This window comes from Larus michahellis, chromosome 5 (assembly GCF_964199755.1).
Source record: "Larus michahellis chromosome 5, bLarMic1.1, whole genome shotgun sequence".
NCBI classification, from domain to species: domain Eukaryota; kingdom Metazoa; phylum Chordata; class Aves; order Charadriiformes; family Laridae; genus Larus; species Larus michahellis.
Genome location: NC_133900.1, coordinates 57,480,203 through 57,500,439, shown reverse-complemented (window position 1 = coordinate 57,500,439; position 20,237 = coordinate 57,480,203). Strand labels below are relative to the sequence as shown.

Genomic DNA, 20,237 nt, shown 5'->3' with positions numbered 1-20,237 from the left:
TACACCAATCCAGATCTCCCTGAAACTACCACATAGCTTTGAAAGCCCTAAATCCTAATGTAAGGAGTCCCAGTTTCCAAGTTGAAGCGCTCCGCTCTTGTGATGTACATGACTCTGGTATGCAGCATCATCTCTGTCCCAAAGAAATGCCAGGAATCCGATACCCAGGCAAAATATCGTCAGAAATCGGCACTGCTGAATCAGGCAACGGAAATGTATAAAGAGATTATATTTTGAGATTATTTCCAGTCATCTGTTACTAAGTGGTGCTGAGCACCTGTTGCTCAAACTTGCTAGTGGTTACCTCTCTCAGACTCCAAATCTTTCAAATATAGCTAAACCATGGGGAACCCTTGTAAGGGGAGGACATGGTCTGCTTTTTCAGCAGTACTAGGCACAGAAAAACCATGCACCTTTTAGGTGAAGTTTGTGAGAGCTAAGCATTAAAAGTAGCGATAATACATGTGAGTTAATGGATGTAATTTTGACGATACTATGTAGTAAAATTAGATATACATTGCGGGTTAAGCAATAATGGAGTTACGTAAATGCCTGCCCCAGTCTCTGACTTTCTGAAAAGTTATAACTGCAAAGAAAACAAATTGGAATTTTTTTCTAGGTTTTATAAATCATTGCATGGAGAACTTATTCCTAGATCAATCTTTCTGGCTGTATTCTCAAGAGGAGGAAGAAACAGGCATTGAAGTCTGTATAAATGAAAAATCATTAAATTTGATGTACAGAAGCCTGCTAGTACAAGAAGGTAAGGAAGACTGCACACACAAGGCTAGATTTAGAGAAGCACCTTTATTTAAAATCCTAAAATCAAATATTAAGACCTATTCAAATAACAAAGTTGAAATTTAAATTTAAATATATTCACTTGAAATGCACCAGAAAGAGAAGAGAAAGGAACAAATGCAGATTGGATTCAGTGGGATCATAGAGGGATTAGAGAAATTCAGGTGCAACTGGTCCATAAATGGATACCAAAAGCATTAGGGAGGGATGTACATTCCAAATTGCTTGATATTATTGCAGATCCTGGAGACATCCAGGAGAGGGATTACAGATAGTTGCCAGGCTCATGTCCTTCTCCTAAATAGCATCACCTGCTGCCACCATCAGAGGCAGAATGACATGCTGGATGCATCAATTACTGCAATAGGAACATGCAAAATATGTATCAGAAGAAGGTTCTAGACTTCATTGAACACCTCAGCTCTGCATTTTATTTTCCTAATGAAAGAGAAACTAGATAGAAAATTATGAATATCTGAACAATCAGAAAGAAAATTCTTGTGAAATTTCAGATTTTCAATCTCTAATTGAATATTACTGATGCTCTTGAAGCCAGTTTTAAAGCTTGTACGACACTGAAACGTTACATAAAATGACATCTGCTCCCCTGCTTTCTTTTTAGGGGCATTTTTTGTTTTATGTCCTGACAATATGATAAGAAAGATAATGGCTACAGACAATGAAATAAGCACTTATTTTGAGACTGGGGCTTTTACTGAAGATGTAATAGGTGGATCTGTGGATGGTGACAAGACTGTGCTGTCTAATGCTTCTCTGGAGCCGTTGATCCCTTTTCATCAGTAGGTACCTGACTAGCTACCTATTTCATATGTATCGGTTTCATATGTACACGTCTGCGTAGACATAGGTGTCTCTTGTTATTGAACATCAGAGAACAGAGCGGCAGTTAAAGATGGTTTCCCATCTTGTGAATTAGGTACTGTGGGGTTTTTTCCTCAGTCTGAAATAAAATCTATTAAAATTTCTAGAATAATATGAAGTCAGGGTTTTCATTTTTTAGGATGCTTGGAAATATGGATGCGTAACAGGTGGGATGCTTGGAAATGTGGATGATAGCAGGCTAGCAGTATTTTTACTCAACACTATTGACAGGAGCAATCCACCTCCTTCATGCACTTTTTTCAAGTTCGTGTCCAAGTTCATAATTGCTACAAAGCCAAAATTGTAACAATGAATTTATCAATAGATTTACTTCAGGAATCGCCAGAAAAACATTAATTTTTGGTGCTCTTAGTAGTTAGAAAGCTAAAATTTTTCTGTTGACCTTGGGCAGGGAGAAATAGTGTGACTTTCTCAGTTAGGTTTGTTTGACTGACTGAACTAGCACTTGTTTTACTACTAATATTACTCAAAATATAGCTGTGTCGGAACTGTACAGACAGTGCTGAAGGTGAAGGATAATTGTGGGAGGGGTGCATCTGTTTTCAAGTGGATTTAAAATACCAATGTTATTGGCACATTTAATGAAGTGTTTCATACACTAACTTCAATTTCTTTTTCTACTTTCAGATGGTTTCTTAGAATGTATTCTAATCCTATTGACGTTGCACACAAAACAGAATCTAAATCCATCAATAATATTGGTAAGAAACTCTATTTGAACATCAGCATTGAAAAAAAAATAATTAACTTATTCAACACTTTTCTTAGGATAGACTCTGAAAGGTTCAATATTTTTTCTCCATTTTATTAAGATGGGAAAACAGGTATCAAAATTATATTGGAGTAAAATTAGCAATGCCTATGACAGAAGGGTTTTACAAAATGCACGGCTAGACATGTCTGAGTTGAGTTAATATCTCAAGTCTTATATCTCCCTTTTTTCTCCTCAATTTTGTATTAAGTAGGTACACAAAGTAGCAAGGAGTAAGTAATTTGAGGATGCCTCTGTAGATTTTTATCATAAAATTTAAAAAATAAGAAAATGCACCAATGTGATTATTGTGGATCTTTCACACGTATACTGCCAGAGAAATAAAACTTGTCCAGGTTGTCCGAGGTTAGAGGGTAAACATTGCTTATTTTCTACGACATGTATTGGTTTAAATGCTGTATTGAATGTTCTATATTTCTCCAATAAGGATTTTATTGGTTCAAAGGTTTTTACTCTGGCCCAAGTTCAGAGCTCACAATTAAGAGGGAAAAGTAAGGACTTAAAACACTTCATTTTGTTACCTGATGATGAAATTTGCTAGAATTTTGAAAACGTTTTAGACTTTCCTTTCTAATGGCTGAGAAATAAAGAGGTTTATGCTGTTGTTTAAAATTCTAAATGCTCAAACCAAACCGGTTAGGTTTGGATGCTTTACATCTTGCTGCATCGGATGTGCAATTAATGAGTTCCAGGAATGTCTTTTGCTAAATATGTTCTGCTGAGTTGCTATTCCATTATGTGTATTTGTATTGTTAAGTTACTTTATCTGCAAATATTATTTCTCTCCTTATTACACAGCAATGGGATCCTGTCTAGCTGTGATGAATTATGAAAGTATTGTGTTGGAAGAGATTAGTTTCCAGGAAGGGGACAAAATTGAGATCCTTGGCTACTTCATTGAATGCATGGAATGGTTTCTTGGAAGACACGTGTTTACTGGCCAAATAGGTTTTGTAAAGACAAGTCATGTTAAACTGGACTTATCAAGAAATAAGTAAGTTATATATATTTAATGCCTAAACAAACAGAGATTTTGTCTCTTAAGCTTTAAAATATGGTACATTAAACTCAGTCTTGTTTGGTTTTGGCTGTTTGGGTTTTTTAAAATGGGAGTTGTTGTACTGTGTATCAGTCAGAACAGATACAAAGAAATTGGAACATGAAGTCTGCTTAAATGTTGGAAAATGTTATCAGCCTGTACCTGAGTTTCTTACTGGGGAAAAGGGGTTGCTGTTGTTGCTATCCCTGTTCAGTCTGTATTCTTTGGATCACAAGATGCAAGAAGCTTTACTCCTATGGAAGATTACATTTTTGCTGGTCTGTCAAAATCTATGTTAAAGCATCCACATTCTATTTTTGCTAGTACCCTCAATTACAGGCCTTAACTTGTTTCAAATGAGCCTCCTTTTACAAATAATTGCTCATAATGCTACAGAAACCCGTAAAAAGTGTGCCTTTCAGCAGGCATTGGCACCATGTAAATAAGCTGCTCCTATTAACAGGTCTGGACTGTTTGAATGCTGAAACAAGGAGTTTTTAAATCGTAGAATCATTTAGATTGGAAAAGACCCTTGGGATCATCGAGTCCAACCATCAACTCCACTCTACAAAGTTCTCCCTTACACCATATCCCTTAACACCACATCTAAATGACTCTTAAACACATTCAGGGATGGTGACTCCACCACCTCCCTGGGCAGCCTATTCCAGTGTCTGACCACTCTTTCTGTGAAGAATTTTTTCCTAATGTCCAGCCTAAAGCTGCCCTGCTGCAGCTTGAACCCATTCCCTCTTGTTCTATTGCTAATTACCTGTGAGAAGAGACCAGCACCAACCTCTCTACAGTGTCCTTTCAAGTAGTTGCAGAGTGATGAGGTCTCCCCTCAGCCTCCTCTTCCTCAAACTAAACAGTCCCAGCTCCTTCAATCGCTCCTCATAAGATTTATTCTCCAGGCCCTTCACCAGCTTCGTTGCCCTCCTCTGCACTTGCTCCAGCACCTCGATATCTCTCTCGTATTGAGGTGCCCAGAACTGAACACAATACTCAAGGTAGTGGCCTCACCAGTGCTGAGCACAGGGGGACAATCGCCTCCCTCCTCCTGCTGGTCACACTATTTCTAATACAAGCCAGGATGCCATTGGCTTTCTTGGCCACCTGGGCACACTGCTGGCTCATGTTGTTTACAGGTTCATTTGATGTGTACCTTTAAGCTTACATTAGAAAATCAATACCATAATGTCCTTAAAGATTTGTGCTTCTAATAAATTCTCTCATAAAGTGCTATACCATGACACAGATAGACATAAAACTTATTTTGATATGGCAGAAACTGTTAGCTGCAAGCATAGTTATCAGTTCCTATGTATCTTATAAATATGACTGTTACTAATTTTGAACACAGTAGGACCTATAATGTAAAGATATTATTTTCTCTAACAAGCTCAAATTTGGCTGATACAGTGAGCTCCTCAAGCCAAATCTGCTTTCGAAGTTGCTTCTTTCTTTGTTAGACCACAGGACCTGGATTTTCTTGAAGCAGAAGAGCTATCTTTTTTTTCAAAAGAAAAAAATTTGGAAGAAGTCATACATTTGTTGAAACAAACTTCCATCACAGATGTCTGCTCTGTGTATCGAATAGGTAAGTATGAGTTTTACTCCTTTTTACTGCACCAGGTACATGTTCGGTTCCTATATCCCTGTTATAACAGATTTATTTTTTTTTCTATTTCAATGACATTCCAGCCTTTACACCTACTTTGAAATATCTTGGTATTCAGTTTGATCATAGGTATGGCATATAAAAATCCTTTATATCATCTTTGCTACTTTCCTGCTGATGCAAGACTTTTCCCCACAGAGCATTTACAAATCTTTTGTCCTTTTTTTTTTTTGAATGAATTAAACAGCAGGGTTTTAAAAACTCTGTCATTGAGCTGAACAAGCTTTCAATTGTCAAGAGTGCTGCATTATAAAAGGCAGTATGTTCACCCAAATACTGCTGGCTTTTCATTCATCTTAGGAAAGGTAGCATAATAATTATTGACAGCTAATGCAAACATACACCTCTTTGTGCTTGATTTAACTTTCAAAGGTATAGAAAAATAGCAAAATCTATTCATACAAAGAAAAAAAATACTTTTAACTACATCATCTCTGATACAGATGTTATTTCTCTGAGTGCTTATGCTTTACATAAACTAATTGGGATAATTGGGGTTTCACCTTTACAGATTTAGTGTAAGGCAGTGTAATATAATTGTCTTGCTGAACTGAACAGGAGCAGCAATTTCTTATCCCACCATAGGCTGTTCTGTGGTGATGCTTGTCAAATGTCTGACAACATTTTATCTCCATTAAGTGGCATCCTGAGAGACAGGCCTGTAGGCTCTGATTTGAAAGGAGCTGGTGTGCAGATTTGACTCAGGTGCATTGATTTAATATTCTGCAAATTAAACTGTGTGTGTGAACAATAACTAAGGCATGTCAGGCCTGAGTTGCAAAATGCAACTCTTGTCAATGTACAAAATGACTCCACATCTCACTTTTCTCGCTCAAATGAAAAGCCTGGGAACAAAAGCTCAGACCTCTATTTGTTACTAAAACAATCTCATGGGCTTAATGGATATACTGCTATTTTGGCCTGTCACACTTTTTTCACCACATCTCATCTTCTCCCTCATCTTTACAAGTGCCAACTTTTTTTCACATCTTCCCCAGCTAATAGCACCATCTTTACCACTTTTTTCTCTTAAACTGTACAATTGATCAACATAACTTGCTTAGAGGAAGCATTTTTAATATTCACTTGATGTTTTGTTGTGTGATCTGAGTAAATGGGTTTTTGATTCCTTCCATCTACATCAACCTAATGGGAAGTATTTACCTATGAGCACTTCCCTAATTAGATATTCAGAGCATTGAGTTACGACATAGATGTAAACATCTGTGGCATTTGCCCACCAAAGTCAGGAAAGCATTTACAGAAAGGAGATCCAGAAGGAAACAGTCAGTGAGAGGTCACTGTTAAAGGCTGGTAAAATAGCTTAAATAGACCTAGTTCTGTGAGCCTCTGCTTTTACATATGTCTTCATACACTCAGTACCACTTATAATGCATCTAGTGTATGAAAGACAGATATTATAACCTTAAAATGCAGCATGACAACTAAAATACCTTGAGAAATATCTTCTAAACAAATCATGAATTCTTAAATGTTCTACATTAAACATCTAAAACAAGATCTATAGTAGTAATGTCTACAAAATTAAAAGAAAAGATAGAGTACAAGGATTTTTCATCTGCATACTATTGGAATGGCCACAAAAGTCTGACACTCCAATCTGCATAAAGGACCCTAAATAATTATTCCTCACCCCAGGAGAGAAGCGAAAACTTACTTCAGTAATATTAAGGGCTTTTTGTTACCTCATTTTAGGGGGTGGGTTGTGGGGAATGATTTTATCTGTGCTGCCTACTTGTATTTTAATGCAGTAGTGATGCATCCCAACCATACAGAAAGCAGTGAATTATATTAGCAGGAAGGTAAGTCTCTAGTATCTGTTAGCTTTGGGTCAGACTTAGAAATCTCCTATCTTCTAAATTTCCAGGACCTATCCAATTCTTCTGACAGAAAGAATCCCAAACTCAAAACCAGCCTTATTTTAGGATATTTAAAACTGAAAAAGAACCAAGATACCACAACTAACATGTTCTTTTTCTTTCTTACAGACCAATTGGAAGAACCAGAATTTCAGAAAGCTCATGAATGTGGTAATACTTCATAAGCATATAATTTTGAAGTAAAATTAAAGTGACTTCTGATTTTTTGATAACTTTGACAGCTTTTCTCTTTCTAATGTCTCTTAACGTTTTAACTTTCTTCTTTCATTGTTTATTTTCCTAGGTTTTCCTGTAACCTCTTTTCACTAGGTTTTGCTTAAGACATTGTGGGTTTTCACTGATATCAGATGTCTGTCTTGGACCTCGCTATCCAATTGCAAACTGTATGACTAATTTTTACTGCTGTGACACACACACACTGACACCCCCCACGTTGTTTAACAGGGCAAAATACTGTTTATGGGGCACCTGGCAAGTGCTGACTTTGAATTCCAGCAGATTTTCCATCTGCTAGAAAACTTCATCCCATAAATATGTTTCCCAAAGGGGATATTTTGATGAGGATGCAGAATTATTTCCCTTTGGCATTTAGTTGCTAAGCTGTAACTATCATTACTTATATTGTAGTACATTTTTCTAAATACCAGTTTTTATTTTTATGGTTCTGCTGAACAGTTTCAGAAATGAGATTCTAAGGAAAATGAGCTCTAAATCTGCAACTTCAATAAGCTCCTGTTAATATGCAGCTGTAAGCTTTACACTCTGACTGCAAACTACATCCCTAGTCCCTGCCCTATTACCTTGGCTGGGTAACAGTGGGAGGACTAAAGACATGATGGCCCGTCTCTCTTTTTTTTATATTTGTAAGATATTCAACAATGTCAGTACTAGGAGAATTTAGATCAATGACCACAAACTTCATAATTTTGAGAAAGTTAATCTGTGCCAGCAGAGAATCAGGGTTGATACTTGATTGAAAGAAGAAATCTTATTACGCATTACACAGCTATGGCTGGCCAGGGAGAGATAGCATGGACAGGAGAGCAGGACCTTTGCAGGCACGCTTGCAGCACCCACATGAGACTTCAAGAGCTCAATCAATCTTATGCATCCTCCCTGGCTAACCTGCCTTAGTTTTCTGTCAGGACGTAGGCATACCCTTACTCAACTCAGATGCATGCTGTCCATCTGTGCCCTGACCTTGGGCCCTTTATCTAGCCTCTGGTTCAGACCTTGGGTCTTTCCAGATTCTGGTGTTCTCCTGCTTACCAGCTAGTCTGAATTGTAACTCATTGGCAAATCTCTCACTTATATACACACAGAGAGAAGAGAATATGCACTCAGTGTATATTATTTGAGTATACACTCAGACACAAACCAGTATGAATTAACGTTGGACTTCAGTTGGATTAGTGTTGGATCAGGCACAGGGCCTGGCTAGGCAAGCGTACCGATCAGCAACCTGTTTACATGTGGCAAGTCCTGTTCATCCCCACTCCTCCACTCTCCCACACTTGTTCCTCCCCGATCCTTCTTGATCTCTCTTTTTCCCCACCTCTGGCTTGTCTCCTAGACATGCTGTTAAGAAAGTGAAGTATGTTTACATAGTGTTTTCCTCATAGCATCTTCTATTGATGTTTTTTGTTGGTCTATCCAAATATCTTTGCATGCACATGTGAAGTTGTGATCTGTAATTTATTTTTGAATTTCAGAAATTCCATGTTCACATTCTAACACGGGATCCACTAGCAAGAATGGTAAGATAGAAGAATTCCTGAAGAACTTCAAGAATTTGGAGGTCACCCAGGCAGAAAAGCCAACTACTGAAGGAAAGGATTCTGCTAACTCTCCAAATACAGAAATCTTTCCTCCACCTTGCTTCCACATACGTCAAGATGATGTTCAAGCATCTGACGTCTTTGAGTCATTGATACTTTTCTTAAATAGGAAAGAGTATGATAGAAACTTCAAAAACTTGTATGATTTCTCTTATCCATTTATCAATAGCATGTTTTATGGGTTTTCAGAAGAAGAAGAACTGGTTAGCTTTTTTAGATCAGCAAGGGAAGCAGCAAAGAAAGCAGGTATGTCCTGGGCACTAGCAAGGCTATGCTTTCTCTTGGGCAGGCTCAGTGTTAAAAAGTTGAAGTATTCTCAAGCTCGGGTGTATTTTGAGGAAGCGTTGGGAGCAGTAGGTGGAGGGTTTAGTGATTTGTACTTTGTAATTGCTCTTTATACAAACCTAACGGTCATCTACTTGACACAGAAGAACAAAGAAAAATGTGCTCATGTTTTTGAGAAGGCTACATCTCTTCTCATGGGAATTCCCAACTACATTTGCAGTGCTGACCTGGAGTCAGATATTCTAAAGTATGCTCTGAAGAGGACAATTTTGAGCCAGAACAAACACGCGGAGGCAAGGGCATGCTTCCTACTGGCAAAACATTACAGTGCACACAAACAGCATGAAGAGGCACTGCCGTTCCTGGAAAGGTTTCAACTGTTGCTTAATGACTTGGGTTTACAAAACAACTTATCAAACAACTGTTATTTCAAACTAGCAGAGTCCTACAATGAAAAGTGTTTGCCGCGCATTGTGTTAAGTTGCATAAAGGTTGCCTCTTCCCAGAGCTCAAATACTTTAACGGATTCCTTGAAAAGGATTGATTTAGTGATCAAAAATGCTCCTAAGCTCTACGGCCTGAGAAAATTCAGACAAATACTCCCATCCCAAACTGCACCTTACCTCATACAAGCACTTTCGTCTGTGCTTACTAATGAACAGCAAGGACTATGCAGCACTCTCTATCTTAGCTTAGCAAAACTGTACAGTCACCACAAACAGTATGGAAAAGCCATTGTTTACATGATGAAAGCACTGGACGCTGATGTTTCTGCTAGGCCAGAGGAAACTATTAACTATTTGGTTTCACTTGCTTGGTTGTACATTCTTCACAGGCAATATGATGTGGCTTTAGCCATTTTAAATGCTGTTGTAGACTCTTCATGGAGCAATCCTCAACAACTAGGCATCGCTTATAATATGCTTGCTGTTGCTTTGAAAAGAACAAACAATACAAAAGAAGCTGCTGAGAGTTACTACAAAGCACTGCGTCTTTCAGAAGAGACTCATATGACCCATAACCAAGCTATAGCCCTGGCTAATTTTGGGGCACTATGCCTGCATGCAGCAGCCAGCAAACTGGCAGAACATTATTATATCAGGGCAGTGAAGCTATTCTCCAAACTTCCAAGTACGGACTGTGGCCAAGACTTTGTCCAAGTCCTCCTTCAGCTGGGATGTTACTATGTTGGTGGAACTCAAAGAGAAAAAGGAAGGTTTTATTATGAATGGGCTTTTTTAGTTGCAATGGAGACAAGTCATCTGGAAAGTAAGTACTTCCCCCCTACCACCACCCCCTGCCAAAGTTCCAAAATGCACCCTGTTTGGAAATGTTTGTTGTAGTTGTTCCTAGGTATGTTATAGTTGTTCCTTAAAGAACATGTTATGTGATAGTTATCAAAGCCATTAAAATCTTTGCTCTGTCTCATAATGGTGGAGAAATAAATACATGTTGGCTTGCTTTTCTGGTGGTAATTAGGTTTGTCGGAAACGATAGACTAAATGAAGTGTTAAGAAAAATAAATAATTTCTAAAAAATCTAGAGATTTCTATGTTCAATAACACTTACAATAGTTATGATATCATTAGTAGTAAAAACAGAACCAGACTCGAGTTTAAAGGTATGAAAACAATTGGTAATCTGGATTACTTTTGCATAAAATAGTTGTGGTTATAAGACCCATGCTTTACTTATTTATTCTTTCAACCATGATTAAGGCAGCTTATACAGGTAATGTAACTGGTTTATTATTTTATTTTGGAGACCAAGTTTGAAGTAACCTCTCTGTTAACTTTGGGGGTGAAGAAACTGGCAGTGGAATCTTTTTGTTATGACTCTTACATTGTTATTCGACTATGCTGAATTTGTGAAATAGTAAGAATGAGTTATTTTAAAACTAATTTAACTTTAATTTTAAAATAGAGACTCATGTTACTATTTCCGATCTATTCTCCCAGGTCAACTACAAGCAATTAAACTGCTGTGTCAGTTCTACAGTACAGTTGTTCCAAATGAGGCTCAGTGTGTCATCTACAATGAATATCAACTATCTTTAGCTAGAAAGATGTCCAACAAAGTTCTGGAGGGACAAATTTTGGAAACCATTAGTCAGCTCTATTTGTCTTTGGGCACAGAAAGGTAAGACATGCTGAATGACTTTGCTTTTATTCAGACTGTAACTCTTCTGCCATGCTGAAGGATCTCAATTTTTGCAACAGCTAAATATGACTGATTTTTTTCACTCTGCTTTGCCAAAACACTTTATCAGAATTGAAGGGTTCAGTGCTAGTAGAGACTTCTCTTGTTTTGCGGTGGGTCTTTTTTTAAGTAACTATCATTTCTCAAGGGAGACAAGATGTTCATCAGGGATTAGCACCACTTCAAGAGCCAAATGGTTTTTAAAAATCTATGTAAATGCATTTAAAAAGTACTATGTTACACAACTCTTGATGACTGTTATAGCTGTAGGATTAGTGCTGGCAGGTGACTTGTTTGCAATGATACTTTTACAAGACAATTTTTTTTTCTATTAGAAATCAAATGACATATTCCAGACAGGTCAGACATCAAATTGTCTCTATGTAAGTGTTTCTCTTTGAGGAAATGCTTTTTTTTCAAAACTTATAAAAGCACAAAACCTATATGCAAAACTGCATAGCGTCAGTCTCCAGCAATTTCTATGCTGCTCTTATTTTCAGAATACCAATTTTTTGCTTTGCTTTATTGAAAAAACGGACTGCACAAATCAATTTATAGTAACTAACAGGTGCTGGGGAAAGGTACGGGTTTCTCTAGACAATTTTTAAAGTGTTTTTTAAGGCAGCTCTGTCTGATTTTTATTTTTTTCCTTACTGTATCTCACTTCAGGGAGTCACTTTAGATTCAGGTATTTTCATGCGTGCCTCAGTAAGGATGGAAAAAATATCCTCAGTCGTGGAAAGAGAGTAGATGCTTATTTTAGCTTTATGTGGCTGCAGTCCAAGCCTCTAACTTTCCTAATATGTCACCTAATTTATTTTCCTTTGTTCACTCCTGTTTAATGACATAGTTGGTGAAAATCCTTTGGAGAGGCTGAAGACAAAGGAGTTGGTTAAGATTTCAAACTACATGGAATTTGCAGAAGGATTTCACCAGCTGGAGAAGCTGCTGCTTTGTGTGCGTGCAGTGCATAGAATTTATCACAGAATCATAGAATATCTCAAGTCAGAAGGGACCCATGAGGATCATTGAGTCCAACTCCTTGTTTCTCACCTAGAAGCTTGGCTCCCAAATGTTGGCTGTGTAACCTTAGCAGACTACTGGATAATAGCACGTACTCAATATGATATTAAACCATAGTATCACAGTGTTCTTTGAGTTAACAGTCCCAAGTAACAAGGCTGGTTATCTATGATGAAGTAACAAAACCGGTGATGCACTTGGTGTCACCAACCTCCATTGTAAATTACTGTGGCCATGCCAGGGGACACAGCCTGACCCATTCCAGCTGCCATGCTGGGTTATGGATGGGTATATGACTGCTGTAAAAGCAAAAAGTCCAAAGGAGGGATGGAAGTGGCATTCGGTAGTTGGGATGCGTTGGATGACTTTAACTACCTTGCCTTTCCTCATGTTAGCAGCTTGTTAGCAAAGAGAAGACTGAAATGTCAGGCTTGTTCAGTGGACGTTTACTTTCTCTCATGAGTATAAAAGGAGTGACAGGTCTCTTCAATTTATGTAAGAATCAGGATGTGGTTAAAACATTTTTTTTTTTTCCCCTCAAATGAGATACCTTGTTGTGACAGAACTAAAATCTTGATAGCGAGCAATACTGGGGAGCATATTATTTTTTGATTTGTTTTAGATCTTTTTAGAGGCCTAAGTAGGCTGTTCTAAAGATGCACTGTGTAAAGATTCACTGTAACTGTGCAGTTCATGTTGCACTGTAGAATGTTTGTGTCTTGTGCTCGGAGGAAAAATGAACCAGGTCAAGGTGATGGGAGTCTATCACAAGACAGATAGAGAAGGATTTAATAAGGAAGTCTAGGGCTTCTGTGTCTGATGTAAAGCACCATAAGCTCAATCAATCTGATAGGTCTTTCTAATGAAAAGTATGACCACTCTTCTGAGAGCACAGTGCCCTTACACTTAAAGAAAATTGCACGGCCCAGTGACCCGATAATTTAGGTGCTTCTAGAACTGATCATGTCTTGTACCCCTCCAAGATTTTCTACAAATGTTAATTAGTTTGAATTGTGCTTAAGTCTGAGGCCTAGGTGATATTTAGAAAAAAATATTTACAGATGCAACCTCTTTCTGAGGTTTGTGGGGGAAAAAGCCATACATGATAATCATTAAAGATAAACAATAAAGAGTTAAAGATAAGAAAAGTTTTGGGTTTTTTTTCCCACCTGTGACTAGCCTGAGATGTAGGGGAAGGACACATCTAAAATAAACTATCCTGAAATAATATAATGTGATAACAATCCAACAGGAAGCATAGATTGAACAAAAATGGAAGAGGAAGAACACCAAATTTGCTGTTAGTAATGGAATATAGCTGAGAGATTATAATTGTGCATTGAATAGAGGAAAGAAGTTTGGGGTTTTTTTCCATAAAGCTTTTTTCATTATGAAGAAAACATTCCCAATTCTGAAGAACCCCTCAGTGATTAGCAGTTTTCCCCTTTTTCAGGGCTTACAGGTCAGCTCTTGAATATACCAAAAGAAGCCTTGGAATATTTATAGATCTCCAGAAAAAAGAGAAAGAGGCATATGCTTGGCTACGGGCAGGAAAGATATATTATGTTCTGAGGCAGAATGAGCTTGTGGATCTTTATATTCAGGTATGTTGTCAACACTTACAGGCATGCACATGTTGTCAACATGGTGCAGGTGGCGCGCGCAGTAAGAGAGTAATTCAATACAATGATTCCAGAGATTTTGCTAACTGATATTCTGAACATATAGTAACACCATTTATGTAATGCTTAACAGCTGAAAGTCTCAGCATTTTCTGGTGGTGCTCCGTTTTAATCTTTTGCTTGACTCTGGAAAGATTTTCAGCAGCGACCTTTCTAAGTGCCTGGTCTGTTGTAAATTCTGTGTATTTCTTCATTGTCTACCAGCTCTACAGCACCACAGCAATCAAACCATGTATGCATCCTACATGCTGGTGCATAAGAGATAATAATCATCTTAGCATGCTGGTTATGGGCCAGATCCCCAGAAAAAAGAGAGTAGCTTTTTCAGGAAGCATTTCCAAAGCATCTAAAGCTTTCCTTCTGTGGCTGTGCACAGCACGGCACGGAGCCAGCTGGAGCTGCTGCTGCTGCCTTTGCAACAGTGAGACAGGAGGCAAGTGACTGGCACACCTCGGACCCCCTGCAACCAGCTGGGACCTGCTGCTGCTTCTACTGCTGTGCTAACACAGGGTGAAAAATAACCCAAAACAGGGATCCTAGCCCTTGTGGCTGCCGAAACTGGATCATCTGGAGTCTTTCTCAGGGCTGCACTGCAGCCGAGATCTGACTCTGTTGTCTATATGGCTTCTTGGGGGTTGGACTAGATGATCTCCAGAGGTCCCTTCCAACCCTACCATTGTGTGATACCATTCTGTGATTCTAGCCATTCACTGATGCATTTGGGGAATTAGTTTCTTGCTTTTGTAAAGGGGTTAAAAATGCTTGTCTCCTGTTGTAAGGGACAGTGCTGCCCTGTAGTGCAGGATGTATACAGAACCCGATCTAGTAAGATCTTAGTCTTGGCTGGTGTGTGAGCGGTACCAAAAACATGATCTCTAAATAAAATAATCCCCCATCTGTTGTTAAAATGTTTTGGAAAAAAATCTCCAAAGAAGCAGGAAAACACAGGAAATGCATTAACGTTTAAAATGTACTCAGACACGATATGTGGGGCTACTTCAATGATTTTATTTTTTTTTCCTCTCAATTAAGTTAGATTTTTGAATACTTACTAGGAAAACTGAATAGATGTGCTTACAGGAAGGGACTGTGTTATAGGCTTGTTATTTCTTTTTCTTTCACTAAATGATTTTAGCTGATAGCCCCCAAGTCAGTGGTCAGGTGGTACAAAAGCCAAATCAGCATGTGGGATGGCTTTCTCCACCTGCTTTATTTCCTCCAAGAGGACAAGTGGGCAAGGGACATGCGTGTGTGTTCCATACTGAGCATGTATGGAACCTGGTATTTAGAACAGAGTCACTGCCTCTCCATGAGGAAAGCCTTGAAAGCAGGAATCTGCCCACTAAAAGGTTGACTGCTGTGACAGTAATTTGTGCAAGTCGTCACATCTTAACTTCTGTGTAAAACAGCTTCCAAAAATGTGATGCAATAGAGCCCTTAGGTGCCTGAAGACAAAATAGGCTGAAAAGGATTGCTGCCTTTGTGCTGAAGTAGAGAGCTGGACTTGTATTAATGGGATGCCACTTGCAAACTAAAGATTCCAAAACCAAAGCAAGGTTCTTCAACTTGTTCCATGTGCAAGTCCCCTTTCTCATTACTACTTATCCTATCAGTAACTGGCTATTGCGGTATCCTTGCTTTGGGGAGGATGCATGCTGCCTTTCATGAAGTCCTTTTTAATAACATGGCATATGTTTATTTCAGAATAACAAGACAGTGGAGCTGCATTTACTTACAGAATTCACTTCAGATGCTTTTAAAATCTGCACGGTTAGCAATATCCAACTTGCAATTAGAATTTAGTTCTGTAAGTGCAATTTAATTCAAATTTAATATGTTGCAGCTATCAAATGCGTTATTGGTTTTTAGAGTGCCACGTGCTGACAAAAGTAGCAGGGTACTGTTGCCAGAAAAAGGGAGACCATAACACTATGTGCCCAGGTCCTTATGTTCCTTCTTCAGCATCTGCCACTGGCCTGCTCAACAGAGTACCAAAAAGACAGACCATGGGTATCATAAAATATAGCCTTTCCTATCTCATAACGAGAAGATCTTAACAAGATCTTTTTTCAGTGGCTAATATTTATGATGCTTTTATCAAGAAGTAACCAGGATTTTCTTTCTTTCTCCATTCCTTGTTTTCTTTTCAGGTTGCTCAGGATGCTGCTCTTTACACAGGAGATCCAAATTTAGGAATGGAATTGTTTGAAGCTGCTGGAGACATATTTTTCAATGGTACTTGGGAAAAGGAGAAAGCAGTGACTTTCTACAGGGTTTGTGCAGTTTTTCTACTGCATGGATAGTTATGTACCCTCCCATCGCAGCAGGTGTTCTACAAATGCTGAACCAAGAGCTAATTCTCTCAGCAAATAATTTATAACCTATTGCAGCCAAGTACTTAGTCATGGTGTTAAAAGGCTTCACCTGTTGCAATTCCTGGGTGTAAGATATGCCTTATGCAAAGAGCAAAATAAAACCAGAAATTGCTTGACATAACATAAATGGAAGCCTGTCAGTGCACATCTTGGGGTTCAGCAGTACCTAACCTGTTCTTATGTATTTCAGGACAGGGCTCTTCCACTTGCTGTTAAGACTGGCAACAAAAACACCGAACTCAGATTATGCAATAAACTGGTGGAATTGCTGGTAAATCTGAAGGCTTATGAGGAAAGTCTGGAATATGCAAGAGCATCTCTTATGCTCAGTGTAAGTTTAGGTAAGGCCAACTTCAATTATAGCTGAATATTACTGAGATCTCCAAAATAAGACAGAATTCTAAAAAGGCTTTCTCCCTTTGAATTCAGTTAGATTTCTTTCCAGGATTTCATAATGATATTACCATTGCTATTTTTGCTTCCATTCAAGAAGGAAGAACTTTATTGCTGTCTCTCCTAACTCCAAGCTCATATGGAAAACCTTTGGTAGAGCACAGAATTAAACCTGGGATTCCAAGTCCAAATTGAGTGTTATTCTCACAGCTAAGCTGTAATACCAATGAATAATATTGTCTCAAGAGGCTTTCGAGTGTCCTTTTTTTTTTTTTTTTTTTTAGATTTCCTCACAGCCTTGCTGGTGAACTGACCTTAGGAAAAAGTAGTCAAAAAAAATAGGGCTAGTTTCTAAAACGACTGTTCTTCAAATCTGAGAGCTGTTCAACTGCTTAAGAACCCTCTCACCCCTCCATAAATGCACAGACAGGTCATTTTGATCAGTCTGAAAATCATCTTTTTGTCATAACTTTTGATGTAAAGTGTGTACTGGGAGGGGCAAGGGAGTCTTTAATCTCATTAGCTACTACACTTTCAAAATAATATATTTGGTATTCTTTGTAAGTATATGCAGGGTGTGTATATCTATACATGAGATATGAATGTAGTTATTAAGAAAACCCCAGGCACTGTCAAATCCTACACTAGGAAATTCAGGAATTCTGTGGGATTTTTCTTAAAGGACAGGTTTTGGCGATGAATCTTTTGAGCACAATTAGTTTTATTCAATGAAAGGTCAGCAAATATCATACAGAAGTAAACAAAAAATAGCATAGATGTAATCTGGTTTGAGAAAATTTGACTACTTTGTCTCTTTGGTTTTATCCTGACTCATACATTATCTCATTAGGAAATCAGCTAAATGAACGAATAGCTTACCATCGTCTGGCTGCCATCCATCATCATTTGGGTCACTGTGAACTAGCTGAACACTTTTATTTGAAGGCCTTGTCCCTCTGTTCCTCTCCTCTGGAGTTTGAGGAGGAAACACTATATTATGTCAAGGTGTACTTGATCTTAGGAGACATTATATTCTATGACCTTAAGGTAAGAAATACCAAAAACTGCTGCAGAAAATCGTTATGCTGAGTAATGTTTCATAACATCAGGATTTACTGCATTCTGTTTTTATGCATTTAATATGTAAATAATAAAGTGGGGAAAACCTACTGAAGTTCAGAATCTATATTCTCATTTGATACCTAATAAGCTGACCTTGTATTTCCTCTTACGCTGGTTATACTATAGAGCATACTATACTATCTTTGTGTCTCTTATTTCAGGACCCCTTTGATGCAGCAGGCTATTATCATTTGGCACTTGCTGCTGCCATGGACCTGGGCAATAAAAAAGCTCAACTGAAAATTTACACAAGACTTGCAATCATCTACCACAACTTCCTTGTGGATCGGGAAATGTCTCTCTTCTTCTATCAAAAGGCAAGGACCTTTGCAACAGAGTTGAACGTTAGGAGAATAAATCTAGCTCCTGATCAGTGCTATAAGAGTTCATAAGCATCTCTGGAAAATGCAGTCTGAGAACCACAGAAGTACCTAAAGAAATACTGCACTGGCTTTGTAGGAGGATGCAGAATGCACTCAATGTCTCATTATGCATGTGCTGTAAGCCCCGGAGCTCAGCATCCCAGACTAAATTACCAGTTTATATGACAGTGAACTACATTTCATTGTCTCCAAGATATACAGTCTTGTACTTGTTGTTTAAGGATCAGCCTGTGAACTAAAACCAAAACCCAACAGTATTTTTTTAAACTAAATTTTTCTTTGCTATCTGTTTCTGTCTAGCTGGATACTGGAAAATGATCAAGCATAAATGCAATGAAAAATACTTAATAAAGTGTTACAGAGAGAGAAAACACTCCATTAGAAAATGTGGGTTTCTTTGCATTGCCTAGTTCTTGTATGACCTAGCTCTATTGTGTTTACTTGATGTCATAAGAATATGTGCACAATCATGTTAGGTGGCGTGTTTGAGAACTGGTTTGATCCAGTTCCCCAGGCATCACCTCTCATGTCCTATCAAATTAATCTACTGCAGTACTTACAGGCACTTATACTAGTTAAGATTTATCTTCTAATTCCTGAAAACACTTACCTACGTGTTCTAATAACTGGTTCCCACAACTGAAGTCTCTAGTAATATGTAAGGTGTAGTTTTGTGCATTTCAGTGGTCACGTGAAAGCCCCCTTTCATTCTTTTCAAAGGCAAATTATCTGGTTTATTTTAACTGACCCTTTTCTGAACTGTCAGTATTGTCTGCAATGACTTATAGCATTTCCTGCCATCTTACATGTAACTATATTTATGCTCAGAAAAATGTACTACTTTAATTGCAAAAATCCTACATTGTTAATTTTGATAGTTATAAATATTTGCCTTGAAACATTTTTGTACCAAAGCTATGGTAGAACTGACATATTAGATCATGCTGCATATTTTGAGAAGGAATGTCAATGTCTTAAAGTCTGATAATCTCGCAATTAAATATTTAGCTACGCTTTGAAATGATGCCTTTTCATTCTCTAATAACTTCGTACAGAAACTGCTAGTTTATTTTTAAGAGACGTTACAAAGAATGGAAGTATGGAAGTGTCTTTGGAAGATGCACACACGGTCTCAGAAACCAGCTAGGGGTTGTTGGCTGCATATTATTTTATTTGCTTATACTGTCAAACCTGGGGAAAGGTGCAAAAAAACTTTTTTTTCTTTTGTGGTCTGAGTATCTGTGTACTCTCATTACTTTGGTTTGTTGCCCAAGAATCTTTCTTTTCCTAAAATCTGTCATTCACAGCGCAGTCTGAACACTTTCCATATATACACACAGGTATCTGACTTCTGCTTGTCTTTTTGACCTTGTGAATTCTTCACTAGTTTTTTGACATCTTTCCTAGAGGGAGAGAGGATGCTTATAATCTATATAAAGATATATATATATAAAATACTTTATATATAATCTTGATAGACTGAAACTCCAGAGATGTGGGAAGTGCATCTTCTTGCTCGGTGAGTGCTGTAAGCACTATAACAGATAGTTCCCATCTGTCATGATAATTGTGACCTGTCAATTACCTTGAAGAGATGATTTGAGTTCTTATGCAGACAAGGTAGCTCTCTGCAGCCCTGCACTTGACTCAAAGGCCCACAAAATCAAGTGGGGCTTCAGCTCTATACCTTTGAGCTTAAACACTTTCTATTTGCTATTTCTAGAAGGCAACTTTTTGACACTGTAAAGAGAATTTAAATGCTCCTGTGTTTTCAGTTTCATGCTGAGGATTAGATAGCTAAAAATAATGAACATGATAATGCCTTGCTTGTAAATATGCA

General features: G+C 38.0%; 1 protein-coding gene across 3 annotated transcripts in view; it reads left to right on the top strand.

The window, feature by feature from the left end:
• The window catches only part of SH3TC1 (SH3 domain and tetratricopeptide repeats 1), a 38,689-nt gene extending 19,285 nt beyond the window's left edge, over positions 1 to 19,404 (top strand). For 2 of the 3 annotated variants that reach the window (XM_074587479.1, XM_074587481.1), the window contains exons 6-18: positions 620 to 763; positions 1,424 to 1,601; positions 2,332 to 2,405; positions 3,275 to 3,470; positions 4,988 to 5,115; positions 7,206 to 7,247; positions 8,810 to 10,489; positions 11,179 to 11,359; positions 13,896 to 14,046; positions 16,275 to 16,397; positions 16,690 to 16,840; positions 17,743 to 17,939; positions 18,176 to 19,404. In XM_074587479.1, coding sequence (XP_074443580.1) covers positions 620 to 763; positions 1,424 to 1,601; positions 2,332 to 2,405; positions 3,275 to 3,470; positions 4,988 to 5,115; positions 7,206 to 7,247; positions 8,810 to 10,489; positions 11,179 to 11,359; positions 13,896 to 14,046; positions 16,275 to 16,397; positions 16,690 to 16,840; positions 17,743 to 17,939; positions 18,176 to 18,406 — 3,476 coding nt within the window. In that variant the 3' untranslated portion in view covers positions 18,407 to 19,404. Of the gene's footprint in view, positions 1 to 619; positions 764 to 1,423; positions 1,602 to 2,331; positions 2,406 to 3,274; positions 3,471 to 4,987; positions 5,116 to 7,205; positions 7,248 to 8,809; positions 10,490 to 11,178; positions 11,360 to 13,895; positions 14,047 to 16,274; positions 16,398 to 16,689; positions 16,841 to 17,742; positions 17,940 to 18,175 lie in introns of those variants that run through there. The other variant, XM_074587482.1, reaches the window with a different exon arrangement.
• Positions 19,405 to 20,237: the final 833 nt, after the last annotated feature.